Raw genomic sequence first — 18,673 nt, 5'->3', positions numbered from 1 at the left:
TTAAAAGCAGTACTGTTGGTTACCTCCTCAAAGGAAATATCCAAATCTGAGTTGTCTTCAAATCCGTCACCATCCTCACCGCCTTCTGTGTCGGTCATGTAATGGGGTCCATAGCGCCCACTTCCTGACTCCTCAGGGCCTTCTGAGAAAAGCAGCACAGTGTGTCAACATAGGCCTTGGCTCCCTTTTCTATCCTAATTCAGCTACATACAGAGCTGTGCTCAATGAATGGAGACGTACAGGAAACACACAAGGATTCAAAACAGAAGAGGAAGCAGGGAGCTCCTGCTGTGGCACAGTGGAAACGAATCTGACTAGCATCCATGAGGACGCAGGTTCGATCCCTGGCCTCGCTCAGTGGGTTAAGGATCTGGCATTGCCGGAAACTGTGGTGTAGGTAACAGATGAGGCTCAGATCTGTCGTTGCCTGTGGCATAGGCCAGCAGCCACAGCTCCAATTTAACCCCTAGTCTGGGACCTCCATATGCCACAGGTGCAGCCCAAACAAACAAGTAAAAAAGCAGAAGAGGAAGCAGCCACGAGCAAAAAAATTCAAAGAACATTTCATCTCATAAGCAGTCAAGGAAATGCCCATTAAACCCAGAAAGAACTGTCATTTTATAGCAACCAGACCGGCAAACAGCAAAGTTGGGAAATAAAAAAAAATATTGCCAAGGGTGGGGGTCAAGGGAGACTCAGACCCTAACTGTTAGATGTGTAAATTGGTACATCCACGCTGCAGAACAATTGGGAATATTTAGTAAAGTAGAACGTGTTCATAACTTTTGACTCAGCAATCTCACCCCAACTTACAAAATCTGGAGAAATTCTTCTATGTGTGTACCAGAAGATGTGTGCATAACATATTCATCGCATCTGAATTTCTAACAGTAAAAAAAAAAAAAAAAAAAACCCCGCCAAATTCGTTATTTATAAAAGTAGGAACACCCCAAATATCCATCAACAGAGAATGAATAAATGAATTCTAGTTTATCTATGGAATGGAATACTACGGAATAGGGGAAATGAATGAATGGGTATTTAAGGTATCAATGTGATTTAATCTCACATGATGTTATGCACAAAAAATGCAACTTGCAAAGGCGCCTGTTCAGTTTGATGCCACTTATATAAAAGTCAACAGCAAGGAAAACTATATATTATTTAAGGATATAGTCCCTAGTCCCTTGGTATCCCACACATGGTTTTGGTTACAGGAACCGCCCCCCGCCCCCAGCCCGGCAAATAAAAAGAGCCATGACAGAGTTCCCATCGAGGCTCAGCAGGTTAAGAACCCTACATAATGTCCTTGAGGATGCGGGTTGGATCCCTGGCCTTGCTCAGTGGGTTAAGAATCTGGTGTTGCCACGAGCTGTGGTGTAGTTTGCAGATGTGGCTCTGATTTTATCCCTGGCTCAGGAATTTCCATATGCCACAGGAGCAACCACTAAAAAAAAAAAGATCTGAGATGCTGATGTTCCTTACATAAAATGGTCCTTGGTATCTGTGGGTTCTGCATCCAAAGATTCTACATCAGCAGCTTCAACTAACCATGGATCGATAAGGCCTGACTATATAGTTAAGCTTTTAAATAAAGTGATGACAAAAAATACCTGGGTAAGGTTAGAAGAGGGATGTGCACGAGGCGTAACATGCAGGGGCCTTTGAAAGGACTCTAAAACACTCTATTTCTTAAGACAGATGCTGGGCTCCACTATTTCTGAATAGAGTGTTTGTATTTTTTTTAATGTTACATAAAAGCATAAAAATAATATGTATAAAAGCATAAGTATATGTATATATATATTTGCTGTCCGAAATATTTCATTAAAAGTTTTTCAATAAGAAAGAGACACTATACTAGAGCAAACACTCCCACATCCAGCAAAAAAGGGGCCCTGTGTGGCATCTGAGGGGTCAACTATTTTCATCCATGTTAGCAGAACAACGGGAGCTTTCAGGACTGGAAGGTAAGCTGAGAAAACTCAGAGGGGACAATACAGGGTATTGTTCTTTGGGGGATGGTCAGATTAATATTTTTATTCAGTTGTCATCCACAAAGTCTACTGATCCACAGCAGTCCTGACTCAGGCTGGACACAAGAAGCCCTACCCCCAGGGTACGAGTCTTTCAAATGCTGCTCCACAGCGCCCCCATTTCCTCCTGGTGGGTCTGAGTAGACACAAGCACACGAGGCACCAGGCTTTAAGACTGTAACAATTCTGGCAACAGAAACTGACTTTTGCAGGTGGCTGATGCCCATTAGTTACTGGGTGATTAGTTTAAAAAGTAAAGAAAATGACATTAAAAAGCCATAAATTGAACTTAAAGATAATTCTGCTTTCAGAATGAGCTATGTCAAACAGCTGTCTCACAAAAGCAAACTCACCCTCCATGAGCAAAATAGCAAGCAGATTGAACGTGAAGTGAAGGAAATGACAAAGACAGGGTGTGGGACGCTTGCTCAATGGGCATGCTGCTGACAAGACATCTCCTGGACCAGGAAGAGGGAAACGTGGTCAGCAGGTGATCCACAGACAGCGGGGCAGGACCTGTTCTCAGGTGTCAGGCACATCGTGGTGGAAGTGGGCTAACACAAGAGAGGTGGTGATGTCACCACCTCCGCACCAATCCCCCAGTTTTACTTAAAATAGCCCACATGCCAGCTGAAAATTCAAGCCTGTTGATGCCAGATTTACACTCGGATATAAATTCTCTTCAGCCACCTGCCTCCAGCCAGCACAGCTGTGTGCCAGAGGTCTTCACACAAAAAGCCTGGAGGTCTCTGAGGACAGCTTCCCCAACCTCATCTCTCTGTATCTACCTCTTCCTCTGCCTCTCTCTCTCTTTTTCTGCATCTCTTCTTGCCTTTTCTCTCTCTCCATTCTATCTCTGTATCGCTCATGTTTTCAGATTTGTTACATTTCAGAAGAAGGAATTCTTTGGGTAATAAAGGAATTATGTAGAACATGCATGAGGAGAGCTGGGTTTTATCTTCAGTAGATAGGTCTCTGTACCTCAAAAGGTGTTCACCCTTGCCCTCTGCACATTCTAGCCATTCTTGTACTATTCTCATCAATGTCAAGATTCTTGCATTTCATCGCATAATACCCTATCTGGAGAAAGAAAATCTTCAAAGACTCGCACTGCCTACAAGATAGATGCCAAGGCTCCCTGGTCAAGAATTCAAGAATCCGATGATCACGGCTTCTCTTCCCCTTTCCCATCACCATTATTTATTGACACCTACTGCCTCTTCCCTATTGACAGGTACTGTTGTGTGCTTCCTATCACACATTTCTAAACTGTACAATAATCCTGCAAGGTAAGTGTGTTAAATTTCATTTTGTACAGAAGTCAGCTGAAGTCAGGGAAGTTAAGTGGTTTGACCAAGTTCAAAGATTTTGTGACTGGCTGAGTCTAACTCAAAGCCAAGTCTGTCTGGTGGCTGCTCTCCCAGTGCCTGTAGGAGAAGTCACTGTGGAGGAAGGAAGAGCCTGGCATTTAGAAAATTAACATTTACTGATACTTTTCACTGTGCCAGGAGCTTTTCAAATATTGTTTCTATTAATCTTCACAAATCCTGTGAAAGTGGTTTGAGTACACCGATTTTACCATGTGGAGGTATAAACTGAGAAAGATTAAATCACTTGCTCAAAGACATGCAGACAGTAAACAACAGACCTAGATTTATCCTTGGCCTCTTTTCTGATTACATCATGTCACTTTTAATCTGACTCCAAGTTGTAATTTTGACTCTTCGTTTTCCCCTCTTCCAAAGCATCAATGGACAAGCTGGTCTACCAGTTGTCTCATAAAAACATCTTGTGTTTTCTTCCTCCAGGATTTTGGTTAATGTTCTTCTCCACATCATCCTCTTTTTCCCTCTCTTATATCTTTATATATGGTCTACTCACCCTTCCAGCTGCATGCATTTGTGGATACAGAGATGAATGTATATAATCAAAAGACCACCAAGTGACCTTTCAAAAAGACAACACCAGACTCTTCTGAGGGAAAAAAAATGGCGACTTCAGAAAAGGTGGAGTAGCCAAGATCTGGGATATTCCTCCATCTCTTCCTGGATGGGACGATCCCCCCCCAACCCCCCAAAAATATATGCCCCTAATCATGAGCTCAGAATAAGCTTCCATAGTTTGATGGAATCAATCAATGGATATTTAAGATGGACTTGCACTTTCTGGACTCCTGGCCTTGGAATGCTACCCTTGTGTTTCCCAACTCAACTGTGAATGCCTTTGAAGGCGGGAACTATATTTTAGACTTCTTGACACCCCTCTCTCCATCCTCCATTTAACTAAGACTTCACATATTCATTGACAGCCACGACCTCCACCAGGCAGGGGAAACACTCCCCCAGTGCTTCACTATAGGGGGACTTGTTTCTGTCCCATCCTGGCCCAGTTGGCCAGGCTTGCTTAGGTGACAGAATACTGGGGATGAATCCTTCTATGGTGAGACTCTGCCCCCAAATCCAAAGACATTTCCTGTCTCTTTCCCTAACTCAGAACCAGAAGTATAGAATTGGAAAAGACCTGAGACACCGTCTGGTCCAAACTTCCCATTTCATAGATGTGGAAACTCAAGCCATAGAAGAGAAGTGACTTAAAACCAAGGTCACGCATCTCACTGATGGAAGACTCAGGACCAGAACCAGACTATATGACCCCTAGTTCAATATCCAGAATACTCTAACATATAGATGTTTTGATACCAGGTGTCTAAGATACTTCAGCCAGAAGGATATATGGAAGCCAAGGGTTGGTGTGTAGGTAGCTCAGTTCTCATCCTGGCCCTTAACCCACCCTTGGATATCTATCTTGAAGGAAACTCTTGGAGGAAAGGGCCAGGAATGCATTTCTGCAGGTATGAAACGGTACCATGGTAAGAATGGAAATGACTCCTGGTTCTCTGCGCATATTGAGAAGTAAAATAAGGCACATGTTCAATGGATAAAGTTTTTTGGTCTTTATAATCATTGCTTCTGTTGGGCACTGTATATAACATCTCCTTGAAGCCAGACGTTACTTCTCAGTATGGGGAAACAAAGGGCATGAGATAAGGGTGGGAAGAGGATATGGAATTACAAAGACTTAGAGTCAAAGACATCTTGACTTTTATAGAATGACCTCAAATATCAGGTAACACCATAGGTCCATCTTAAAGAGGAGTAAACTGAGGTTCAAAGAGACCATGACACTGGCCCAGAGAGAGGGCTCATTAGCGGCAGAGCTGATCTAGAATTCTGGATTCCCAATGCTGCACTCCAATAACTCTCCTCAGCACCTCTCTTAGCCTCTCATAACGATCCAGGTTAATAGCCATCTCCCATTTTTTTTTTTTTTTTAAATAGGAACGAAATGAGCTCAGAGAGGACCAGGCACAGTATGACATGAAGACTTCTGGAATGAAGCTCCCTGCTCTTGTCTCCTGATGGCCTGAGTACCTCAGCTCTCAAATCCTTGGCTTCCCTGAAGATTCTACCAATGCTGTTTCTAAGTGAGCACAGAATGTACAGTCCAAGCCATGACAAGAAATCTCTCAGTAGCCTGAGGCTATTGTGATTAAAGTGCATAACTTATCTCTCTCTACTTGGCACTTTGCTAATTAGGAAAAGAGAACATTAAAAAGAAGTCATTTATTTAGAACCACAGAAGTCAAACCACTGATGGAATGCAAAACAAGTACAAGGGTTATTCTGCTGTAAGAAAAACTAATACGCAAAAGGCAAATTTCTATTAAGGGATGATTTTTATTTTTAAAAACCTTTATGCTTGTTTTTATAGAGGCATCACCAGTTTTCTATAAATAGTAAGTTCCTCTGATGTATCAACATGGAATAGTTGGAAATACCCCTGCTCATGGAAACCAATGACTGGATGGGAGATGGACACAAATACCGTATGACCTTGGATGAGTCATTTCATCCCCCCGGGTACCATGTTTCTAATAAAATAAGGAATGGGATTGGATTTGATGACTGGCTGGCACTAACATTCTGTGGCCTTAAAGTTTATGCCTTTGATTTAGACATACTGCAGGGATCTGTTACTCCAAGTGAAATTTGAAGAAGAAACAACTAGGGGATTTCACTTATGTGGATGAAAAAGAAAAAAAAAAAGTTCAGCAAGGAAGTTACATGCCTTGGGAATTGCAGCTTTGTGTTCAATGTTATAAGCCTCCTAGAAGATGTGACCTATCATTTATCAGAACTCATCTTCATTTATAAGGACCAGGTTGTATTTGGGTCCCTTCTCTTTCAGCTCTTAGCAACGATGAGAGAGGGACACTTATTCTCCACTCCTGAAGCTGCATCATAAGAAGAGTTTCTGAAAATACTGCTGGATGCTCGTCCAACCTTTTCTCCTCCCTAGAGAGGGAGAGACATAAACTGAGATGATGAAGAGAAGCATTTGGTCCATAGTTCTGAACTGAGTGAAGCTCATCTATCAAAGGACCTGGAGGAGGGAGGAGGAACTGGGGACAAATTCAGTCCCTCTCACCTTTGCTCTCCAAAGCAAGTATGATCCCAAACTTTGCCTCAAGCAGGTTCCACCGCCTGGATTGGACAAAAGGGGATTTGCAAAAGGGAGTTTGTGCTTAGAGTGAGCTATGTTCTCTGACTCAGCCTTTAGCACAAATAAGGATGGCTTTCAATTCTTTATCTTCAGAGTGTGCTGTCTTCTTTCTGAACTGGTTCAGAAAATGGACAAAGCGAGGATGTGTTATTGACTGGGCATACTCAAAACCCTAGCAGCCTAGGCAACACAGGGACTCAGAGGGTCTTTGAGGAGGCTGAATGGTTTCCTTTGCTCCTCCCTTTCCCAGAAATAATCTGCCTGATTCTTTTTCTCCAACCTGAGCCAACCTAACTAATCCAAGGGTATGTTTCTATGATGACATGGGTGGGATTACTGAGAGACAGTGGGTCTAAAAAAAAAAACCAACCATAGGCAGGTATATTTGTTCTTTTCTGTTCATCATGCTTCATGAAACTCTTATTTGACTAGAGCCCAAGAAGGGCACCGCAGGCAGAGCCGTCACTTTCTAGAGCCTTCTCCTCCAAGCTTCCTCGACTCCTTTTTTAGTTTTATGCCTGCACACACAGATGAGGGGACAACTGTGCATAACCCCTGTGGAGTGTTTTCTTTTGAAGAGAGTATAAACCAGTCAACCAACCACAAGCCACTGTATCCTTCTCCCTTGGAGCCTCTCCTTATACAGATAATGGGACTGTGGAAAGCTAAACAGATGGCCAGAAATCAAGGTGTCAGGCACCTGTTTTTCTACTACCTGCTGATAGAGGGGATACCTAGGCAAACATAATTTGGGAGGTGGCTGTGAACACAGCAGGACAATGGAGGGCCATGTTTTCATCATGGTGTGCTGAAAATTTCAGGTGTGGAATCTTTGCAACTTCAGAGAATAATGAGTAATAATTTACTGACAACATTCTGTGGGGATACCTCAGGACTTGAGGTGGCGTGGGAGGTGCACAATTTACACAGGCAAGTAAGCAGCTGAACTAGTGGCTGGCAGTGTTATGTATACTCAATACATATTTTTTTAGATAAGAGAATGAGTGAATGTTCTCTGTAAGAGTCAAAACTTCTTAACAAGGGGTTCTGCACACGATAAAAGCAAAAGAAATATTTGTTGAAAGATCTCAGCTTTAATCTGGTCTATGGTGATACTCTAAGTGTCTAATCAGTCATTTTTGCTGGGAGTTTACTGGTAATTCCCAGCTAATAGTATTAACCGTAGAAAACTATTGGGAGTTCCCGTCGTGGCTCAGTGGTTAACGAATCCGACTAGGAACCTTGAGGTTGTGGGTTCGATCTCTGGCCCTGCTCAGTGGGTTGAGGATCCAGCGTTGCCGTGAGCTGTGGTGTAGGTTGCAGACGCGGCTCAGATCCCGCATTGCTGTGGCTCTGGTGTAGGCCGGCAGCTGCAGCTCCGATTCAACCCCTAGCCTGGGAACCTCCATATGCCACGGGAGCGGCCCAAGAAATGACAAAAAGACAAAAAAAAAAAAAAAAAAAAAAAGTAGAAAACCATTGTCCATGGGGTCAGGAGAATAATGGGGCTTAAAGAGTGAGAGCTTCTCTTTCTCGCCCCACCCTGCTCCCCACCCCGGGTCTCCTTCTGCAGGATAATTTAACAGTAGATATCAAAGGTTTAAGTTATTTGACTTGTAATTCTGCTATTAGGAATCCGTCCTAAGAAAATAGCCAGATGTATCAAAAACACGCATTATCATGTAAACATTATTACTAGAAAGGTCATGGTGTATTCTATGTTCACGGGAAGAATTTGTGTTTGGAAATATGGAGATCCTTGGCGCTCTGCCTCTCCGTGGTTGGGACAGACTGGAGTGAGGTGAAAAATTAATAGGAGGTTGGGCAAAAAGTTGTAACAGTAAACATAGACAACACAGTAACTCTAGCCTGAGGAAAGCCTTGAATTGCAATGGGAGGTGGAGGGGCTATGGGGGTCAAGGAGGTCTTCTCCGTGAGTATGGAATACATGTTTGTAGGCTGATGAGAATGAGCTGGAAAAGCAGAGTGAAAGATGGATCACGTGGGAGAGACTGGGGGTAGCAAACAAAAACCGGACATGCATAGTGGGATCTCCAGTTGACCCAGTACAAGTAAGGGCTTGGTTCAGATCTCACACGTGGCAACAGGAGGTACAACGGAAAGCCTGAGAGGAGATGCAGCTCGCCAGTGGCTCACAGTCCACATACACCTACAACTGCAGGGCAGGCTGACTGCTGCTTCAGTGAGACTGAGCTCCAGTGTCTGGTTTTCTGTGCTCCTTAAAGTGGCTTCACAGTTGGGCATCAACTGCAATTCAGTTCCCCTGTAGGTATTCTGATGGGCAAATATTTTTGCCTTCCACTCTATCATCCCTTTTTTCTCCTCTGAGAAAAGGTGCTAGGAGAAAATAATTACCACCACAAAATTCTATGTTTGATTAAATGACTGTTCAAAAGTAAAAGCAAAGCAAAAGAGAGAGCCCAAGGCAGTTGGTTCCTAACAGCATTTCAAGGATTTACTGAGAAGTATACTGTAAGAAGAAGGAAAGAGTAAGATGCAAAGAGTAGTGGGCAGAGGAACTACATGGATAAATCCAAACAACTGTATCTGTAAAAAAGAAAAAAAAAAAAAAAAACCCAAACCTGTGCCTATTAAACAAGGTGAAATGACAAAAACGTTGAAAAGTAACACGTGTTTATGTCATCTTTGATTTCTTTCAACAGTGTTTTACAGTTTTCAGAGTACAGGACTTTTGCCTCCTTAAGTAGATTTATTCCTAGATATTTTATTCCTTTTGATGCAATGGTAAATGGGATTGTTTCCTTAATCACTGAGTATATAGAAATGCAAGATTTCTGCGTATTAATTCTGTATCCTGCATCTTTAATGAAGTCATCGATGAGCTCTAGCAGTTTTCTATACTGCCCTTTGCAGCAACACTGATGGACTTAGAAGTTATCATACTAAATGAAATGTCAGACAGAGAATGACAAACAGCATGTGATATCACTTATATGTGGGATCTAAAAAGGGGGTACAAACGAACTTATTTGCAGAACAGAAACAGACTCAAAGATTTTGAAAACTAACTTATGGTTACCAAAGGGGATAGGTCGGGGAGGGATGGACTGAGGGTTTGGGACTGGCATATGCACACTGAGGTATACGGAATGACTGGCCAATGAGGACCTGCTGTACAGCACAGGGAACTCTACCCAGTGTTCTGTGATAATCTATGTGGGAAAAGAATCTGAAAAAGAATGGCTGTGTGTACATGTATAACTGAGTCACTCTGCTGCACAGCAAAATAAGCACAACAATGTAAATCAACTATACATCAATAACATTTTAAAAATGAAAAAAAGAGAAAGGGAAAGTAAATGTAAGACAAGAAGGAAGACAAAAAAAGTCCTTTTATTGTTTCTGATGAGGGGAATAGCTATTGATTAACTTTAGACCATAAAAGTTTGGAAGTTAATTTATGGGTAGTAAATGAAAGAATATGTAATTTCATCCCAAGAGAGAAGAAAGAGGACTAAGAAGATGTAGTCAATTCAACAGAAAGTAGGAAAGGAACAAAGATAAAAATCCCTCTCCAAGAAAATGGAAAAAACAGAGTAAATAGTACAAAGTAAGGTGGTAGAAATAAATATTCAACAACTATAATAACCGAATGTAATAAACCTGCCACTTAAACACAGTGCTTGTCAGACTGGAATTTAAAAAGTTAAGCTAATGTACACATGTATGTGTAACTGGGTCACCATGCTGTACAGTAGAAAACTGACAGAACACTGTAAATCAGCTATAAAGAAAAAATAAATAAATAAATAAAAAATAAAAGTTAAGCTACATGTTGTTTCCCAAAAGTACCCACAACATAAGAAACAGAGATGAAAAACTTTTTAAAAAGTAGTAGATGTTACAAGCAATAGCTAAAATAAAGCTAGTAGATCTAATTATTGGGCAGTATAAATTTTAAGGGAAAAATGAAATACTATTAATGATAAAAATAGTTATTAAGTAATGATGAAAGGTATCACCAGGAATATAAAATGATTCTAAACTGGAGATATATGTGAAAAAGTTTAATGTATCTATCTCAGTAATAGCTATATCCAGCTGACAATTTAGAAGATCTGAGCAATGATATTAGAAAAGCTTGGTCAGATGCACACATGTAGAACCATAGACACTAAAATAAGAGAATGCACGTTCTTTACAAAAGTACACGGGAAATGTGCATGATCTTCAAATTATAACTATAAAAAAAGAAAAGAAAATCCCACAGATTGAAAAAAAACTTAAAACAGACTTCTAAATCTAAAAGCCTTGGGGATCTATCTAATGAAAGCCATGAAGGACCTTTATGAAAAAAAAATATTAAAAATCTGCTGAAAGTCTTTAGAAAAAAATCCAAATAAATGGGTGAGATATAACAGCAATGAACTGGATGATTCCATATCCAGAGATACTTATTCCTCCAAAAGCATTTTATACATTTTACATAACTCTGATTTTTAAAATTCAACAAAATCCTGATTTTTAAAATCCCAACAGTGTTTTTCACTGAATTGAAAAACTGCTTCTAAAATTTATAATGAAGAGCAAAGGGTCAAGACAGACCAGACAATTTTGAAGAACACAGTGGAGTAGAAATACCTACCAGATATCATGACTTTACAGAGCTGCAGAAACTAAGTGTGGTATTGACATAGGGATAAAGAAAGACTTTAGGACCCAGAAAACAGATTCACAGATGTATGGAGATCTGATACATGAGAAAGATGCTGTTGTGAATCGATAGGAATAAAGATGAACAATTAAATAATTGGTGCTGGGGCAAGTGGTTATCTGTTTGGAAAAAAAAATACTAAATTAGGCTCCTACTTTTTCATACCTAAAACTAAATTCCAGATACATTAAGGTCCTAAATATGAAATGGAAAATTTTCAAACTTTTAGCATAAAATAGAAGATTTGGGGAAATCCTCGAAATGCTCTTGGAAAGAGGAAGCAATTTTTTTTTTCAGGGCCACACCCACAGCATATGGAGGTTCCCAGGCTAGGGGTCCAGTCAGAGCTGCAGCCACCAGCCTACATCACAGCCACAGCAACGCGGGATCCGAGCCACGTCTGCAACCTACACCACAGCTCACAGTGATGCCAGATCCTTAACCCACTGAGCGAGGCCAGGGATCGAACCCGAAACCTCATGGTTCCTAGTTGGAATCGTTTCTGCTGTTCGTTTCTGCTGTGCCATGACGGGAACTCCGAGGAAGCAATTTTTTAAAAATTCAGGAAATCATAGAGAAAACTGAGATATTTAATTACATCGAAAAAATACTGGTATTCAACATGCGATATTCTACTTTTTTTTTTTTTTTTTTTTTTTTTTTTTTTTTTGTCTTTTTGCTATTTCTTTGGGCCGCTCCCGCAGCATATGGAGGTTCCCAGGCTAGGGGTCGAATCGGAGCTGTAGCCACTGGCCTACACCAGAGCCACAGCAACGCGGGATCCCAGCCGCGTCTGCAACCTACACCACAGCTCACGGCAACGCCAGATCGTTAACCCACTGAGCAAGGGCAGGGACCGAACCCGCAACCTCATGGTTCCTAGTCGGATTCGTTAACCACTGCGCCTCGACAGGAACTCCCAACATTGATATTCTAAGTGAAGGATAACACAGACTAGTAGAAGATATCTGCAACACATTTCTGATTCAGGATTAGTATTTCGATATCTATATTGAAGCTTATTAATATTATTTACATGTAATTATACACTATGTATATAATTAATGTATATGTATATATTTCAATAAAATAGGCAAAATATATAAACAGTCATAGGCTGACTAATAAAGCTATAAAAACCTGATAATATCAAGTGTCACAAGGACATACAGCAAGAAAAGTTTTGAACACATTGCCAGTGGGAGTGAAGACAGGTACAATTACTTTTTTTTTTTTTTTTTGGTCTACATTTTAGGGCTACACCTGCGGCATATGGAGTTTCCCAGGCTAGGGGTCGAATCAGAGCTGTAGTTGCCAGCCTACACCACAGCAACAACAGAGCCGAGCTGTGTCTGCAACCTACACCACAGCTCACAGCGACACCGGATCCTTAACCCACTGAGCGAGGCCAAGGATTGAACCTGCGTCCTCATGGATACTAGTCAGATTCCTTTCCGTTGAGCCACAATGGGAACTCTGGTAAAATTACTCTGAAGAACAAATTTGGAGCAATGTAACAAAGCCTGAATTTTATTAGGAGACTGAAAATCTGCATCTAGGGTGGGTAAGAAATAAAATTGATACTGTTGAAAGTTGAACCAGCGATTGGGAGATAAACATGAAGAATTCTCCCAGCACGTTGAGAAAAATGTCAGAGGTAAAACAAACGAAGAAACAAAAAAAAAAAAAAAAAAAAAAGAGAGAAAATAATAGATATGGATACAGATATAGAGCAAAAAGTCCAAGCTGAGGGATTATGGGTGTTTCCTTGGTATTCACCAGAATCAAAAACATAAAAATATACCTTGTCTGAGCTGCAAAAAATTGGGAGAAGATATTCTGAAAGGGCTAATTATTTCCACTGGCATCAAAAGATCTACACCTAGACATAAACTGATAGAATTTCTATAGGATAAAGAAAAACTTTAGGAATCGAGACGGCCATCTCCGAGGACAAGCAGCTGGGCAAGTGGAGAAAGACATGAGGCTGAAGTTCCTGTATTCACGTGGGCACAGTGGGTTAAGGATGTGCCCTTACTGCAGCTGTGGTGCAAAACTGTGGCACGGGTTTGACCCCTGGCCTGGGAGCTTCCACATGACATGGGGGTGGCCAAAGGGGGGGGGGGAGGGGGAGGAAGAAATACTTGATGTTGAAACACATAGTCCTGAAGGTGATTAATCCAGATTACATCTGGCTTAGTAAGGACAAAGGGGGAAGGGGAAAGACAAAGAAGTTCTCCTATCTTCAGCAAGCGTGTCTGAACTAGAAAGAATAAAGATACTTAAGATACTTTTGATAACTACTAGCTTTTCTCTGTATTTGTGAGTCTATTTCTTTAAGTTCTTATTTTATATCTAGATGAGATGATGGGTGTTTCACTAAACTAAAAAAAAACAGAAAAGCACATCCGAGTGTCTTGGGTAAGCTCACAGTCCCAAAGCTTGCATGGCCCTAGAAGACACCCACACTGTAGAAGAGACCTTTGGTGATCACTAAGCTAGGGAGGGTCCCATCAGCGTCCTGTTAGAATGAAAACAACTCCTGCTTCGTGAATATTGTCATCGTAGAGCCCGTCTTAAATCAGGGAAGGGTTTGGTCCTCACTCTGACCCACAGTTCTGCCCAACAATTAGCTGACTTATCCTGAAGCAATGCTGGATCCCTAACCCAATGTGCCAGGCTGGGGATTGACCCTGCATCCCAGGGCTCCAGAGGTGCTGCTGACTCTGTTGCACCAGAGCGGAAATGCCCAACAATTAACCAAATGTTCTGCCCAGTCTGTGTCGGGAGCAAGCCAGCCTCTCTCTGGGCCATGATATTAGCTGTGCCCAAGACATCAAAGTACACGGGAAGCAAGAGTAATTTAGTCTCATGTTCAATAGCTACTGTGGCATACTGTTTAAACCGAGAGACAGAGACAGGAGAAGCCCCAGGTGCTGATGAGGGTTTCCAAGCACAGAAGCCCCCATCAAAGAGAATATCCTGAAATACCAAGGCTGAGAAATCCTGTCTGAATGGCCATCATCCACTGGAGGTGTCATGGAGAATTTTCTAAAGCAAAAATTTCTACAGGGGTTTGAAACCTACATCTTGAGAAAATACCACCTAGCTGAAGTCGGCTGAGGGATCAGAAAAGGAGGAGGCAACAGAACAAGCAGCCCCATGGGGGAGTGGCTGGGATCCATCTGCTGGGGTGGGGTGGAGAGGTAGGGATGATGCTATGAAGTCAGGAGCAATAAGGCAGACAGGTTGTTGGGGGCTAGACTGTGGAAGATATCAGACGTTGGGCTAAGAAGCATGGCCTTTATCTGTGAACAAAGGGGAGCAGGAGAGGAACAGGCTCATGGAGGTGGTTTTACATTAGCCCAGCAGGGGGCGCAAGGGGTTTACTTTCTGCCTCTGCACCCCTTGAAACCTTTTGGCCTCCAGCACATGCTTAAATATCGCTCATCACTCAACCCAGGAAAACTTCTGCTGGATTCTCCTGTTCCTCATCCTCTGTCCCTTTGGGGAAATCCTCCTCAACCCTTACAGCCATGCCCAATGTCACCTCGCTGTGGAACCTTTGCCAACCCACCTGCCAGCTCCCTGATCCACTCCCTCTTTGCTGTGCTGTAAAGCACATTTGTGTGCTGCATGTCACGTCTGTTCCCCGGACTGTATCCTGAACCCTGGAAGGCAAGGACTGGCTCCAATTCTCTTTGAAAAGGGTGTGTCAAAGAATTGAAATTAATGACGGATCCTTTCGATTTTACTTCCATACGGAATCCACCCTATGGATTCTATGGCTCTATACTAACATGTCAGTGTTAATATGTCATTTATATGAAACTGTATTCAATTTCCTTATGTATCTGACTCAGTATTATTCAAGCTGCACATTTCAAACCCATTAGTAGAGAGTAAAAATAACTCACTGGAGCCTGACAACATTTTTTTTAAAATGGAACCAAATGGTATAAAAATATAAAGCTCTGATTTTAGCAGGAGTATTGCTCCGTGAGGCATTTGCACGCACACCCATGTATTTCTAGATATGTTTTGTGTGCACTGGGGAGGGGAGCAGGGCAAACTGTAGATTCTTTCTGTGGCCTGCAGTCCCAAAATGTTTTGAGAAAAATTCTTCATCCTAGTTGATTTTTTGAATGTTGGTTAATTTTCCAGCCTGACTGCTGTTTTATTTTGAGCAGGGCTTAGATTTTCTAATTTTATGTTTGTGCTGTAGTTAGGTTTCTCAGCCTCAATAGTTGGGTTTCTACTGACATTTGGGGCTGGATCACTTTTTGGGGTGTGTGTGTGTGCACTGAGAGTGGGGTTCTGTGTATTATAGGGTGTTTGGCAGCCTCCCTGGCCTCTCCCCAGAAGATTACAGAGCACCTTCCCCCCAGCTGAAGCAGCCAAAAATGTCTCCCGACGCCTCTGTCCCATAGGGGGCATAATCACCCTTAGTTGAGAACTGTACCCCGTAGCCCATGGTACCCAATATAATGGAGGGCATTCAGGCAGACTTTAGGAAATGCATCAGACAGATCTGAAGCGAAGATTCCATGGGAGCCCACTGCCACAGAAGATCTGGGACCACTGATCCCCAGTTTCTTAATCTCCATCAGGTTTACAGCCAAGTCCCTCTGCACCCCTGTCGGACTGCACAGAGTGCCACTGATCTCGCCTCAGGATTTCAAGCGTGTGCATGAACACAGCAAGTATTCAGGGTCAGCAAGTGTTCTTGGAAGTGCCAAGAGTGCAGAAAGAATCCCAGGACTTCTAGCTGAAAGAAGTAGAACCTTGCAATGGAAGAAGCATCTCAGGAAACTCATGTGGAAGGTCCCCTGTTGGGACCACAGAAGGAATAGTCTTCCTGCTCTAGGAAGGAGCTACATGCATTCAGGAGATGGGTGAGAAATTGTGCCAGAAGTGACCTGCTCTTATACGGAAGGGCCCAACCACGCCTGCAGGTGGAGTCTCTGCACAAAGAGGAGGAAATGCCAGGAGCACTGGACAGAGAGTCCAATGAATCTAACACTATGATAACTAACTGTGACCTAGAACTTGTCACATAGCCCAGGGATATTTCAGTTCCTTATCAAAAAATACTGGAAGTCTAGGTCCAATACTATCTGCTGGTTTCAAATTCTGTGCTTTTGGCTGGCTTTTCTACCTTCTCGTTTTATACGTATTCTCCTGTGAGCAATATAAAATTGCCTATCAGTCGCCCTTCTTTCTGCTGATTTCCCCACACTGTAGCCATAGTGATCCTGTTTAAAATTCTGCTGCTCAAATACTTCAAGATCTTTGCATCTAACTTAGAAGAAAACCCAAAGTCCTCACCAGAACCTGCAAGACTGGGTATGATCTAACCCTGGCCTCTGGCTACCTTTCTGACCTTATTATCATTCGTCTCACTGACCATGTTCCTTTCTGTCTGCAGACTATCCCAAGCCTGTCCTCACCCCAGGACCTTTGCACTTGCTGCTTCTGCCACAAAGAAGGACTCTGCTCAGATCTCTCTTGAAGGGACGCCTTCCTTGATAGCCTGACCCAAACAGCAGCTCCTGAATCCTCTATGCCCTCTCACCCCTTCTCTTTTCCTCTTAACATTATCATTAAAGACATTACTTACATAAGATAATATAATTAATATTATTTTATTACCTACTTACTTATTGGGACTGATTCTCCCACATTTCCATAAGGACAGGAAATGCCTATCTTACTTACTGCTAGGACCCCAGCACCCAGATACTGCCTGGCAGGTTACAGACATTAAACGCACATTTTTCAAATGAATTGGTAAATGAATGTTAAGCAAATGAAATAATCATGGTAGACTCAGACACTAAATCTTTACTTTCTTGAGCATCATGAAGACATTTTCCAAATTAATGTAAACTCATTACCAGTGGTGACGCAAAACCAATCCAAAAAGGCCTGACTTTAACTCCCAGTTGTTTGTAGCTTTTCTTATCTCTCACTCTTCTATTTTTCACTGTTCTACCTCTTTCTGAATTTGACAGTCCTTTATTTCATTTTGTTTTAGAGAGAAATGTATTGCATCAGTTCTTTTTACCATTAAGGTTCAGCACTGATTATAAGTAAGATGCTATAAAGGTCTCAGATCACTGGAGAGATTTCAGTTTCAGCTTATGAACACTTTTCTTTCTATTGCGAAAAGTAAAATCTAAAATTAACTGCCATCTTCCATTTGGTGGGACTAGTTAACCGTGGAAGAAGTCAATCATCAATAGAATGGAACTTCTCTGTTTTGTCCTCATCTCAACACCTCAAGCAACTCCAAATGGATTCTAAAGGGCTCTCTGGGCTCTGAAAGGCTGTGAACTATTGCCATCTGCTGGGTGACTTGTGAACTACCAGCTGGGGCTCAGCCTCTGTCCTTCCTCCTGAGGGCCAGTTGTTGGTCATTCCCTTATGTCTATGACCCTCAGAATCTATGGCTCTCTGGAATCACCCCATAGCCATGTGACAAAGGGTACTGAAGGGAGAGAGTTCTCTCTTGGTTCAGCGGGTTAAGGATCAGTGTTGTCACGGCAGTGGCTTGGATTGCTGCTATGGTACGGGTTTGATCCCTGCCCCCCCGCCCCAAAAAAAAATTACTGATGGGAGAAACACTTCACTGGGCCATAATGGATACACAATTACACTTTTGAGTATGGTAGATGGTATGGTTGGAGTTAGACGGCAACACTAATGGGTCTTCATGAAAGATAGAACAGGAAGCTAGAACCACCAACTTCCAATATGAGATCTAAGCTTCAAAAATAATTTCATCCTGGAGTTCCCATTGTGGCTCAGTGGGTTGCGAACCCGAACGGTATCCGTGAGGATGTGGGTTTGATCTCTCGTCTAACTTTGTGAGTTAAGGATCTGGAATTGCCGCAAAGCTGCAGCATAGGTGGCAGATGTGGCTCGGATCTGGCATTGCCGTGGCTGTGGTATATGCCGGAAGCTGCAGGTCTGATTCGTCCTCTAGCCTGGGAACTTCTATATGCTGCAGATGTGGCCATAAAAAGAAAAGAAATAGTTTCAACCTTATAGCAGAGGATTTAAGATTTCTGTCTCAAAAGTGTGTATCAACACCATGCTTTAGTACGGGTGGGATCTGTCAAAACATTTAACAATAGCAGGAAGAGAGTTGGGCTTCAAATACTATCCATTTATGAATTTATATTAGTCTATCCATCGATAAACATGAGAGAGAAAGAGCTAACAGTCTTGACCCATCCTCCCCCACAGACATACCAAAGGGATAAATACTAACCTGGACAAGCCAAAAGATAAGTAAGAGAACTATTAAGTGGCCCAATTTTTATATAATAGTGAAACAATCTAATTGTCCATCAATAAAGAATGAGTTCAATGT

General features: G+C 42.1%; 1 protein-coding gene across 5 annotated transcripts in view; it reads right to left on the bottom strand.

Moving 5' to 3' along the window:
- EGFLAM (EGF like, fibronectin type III and laminin G domains) overlaps positions 1–18,673 on the bottom strand; it is a 203,776-nt gene that overhangs the window by 61,977 nt on the left and 123,126 nt on the right. For 3 of the 5 annotated variants that reach the window (XR_014831186.1, XM_085002112.1, XM_085002114.1), the window contains one exon: positions 24–142. Coding sequence is in view for 4 of the 5 variants with exons in the window: in XM_085002112.1 (XP_084858238.1) it covers positions 24–142 (119 nt within the window). In the remaining variant the exon portion in view is untranslated. The remainder of the gene's footprint in view (positions 1–23; positions 143–18,673) is intronic. The other 2 variants (XM_085002113.1, XM_021076641.2) reach the window with 1 other exon arrangement.

This window comes from Sus scrofa, chromosome 16 (assembly GCF_054392235.1).
Source record: "Sus scrofa isolate SSC_HxYL_T2T_F1_AM1 chromosome 16, Sscrofa_HxYL_maternal_Yorkshire_Landrace_v2.0, whole genome shotgun sequence".
Taxonomy (NCBI): domain Eukaryota; kingdom Metazoa; phylum Chordata; class Mammalia; order Artiodactyla; family Suidae; genus Sus; species Sus scrofa.
Note: the sequence above shows the minus strand (reverse complement) of the source record. Positions and strands in the feature narration are given on the sequence as shown.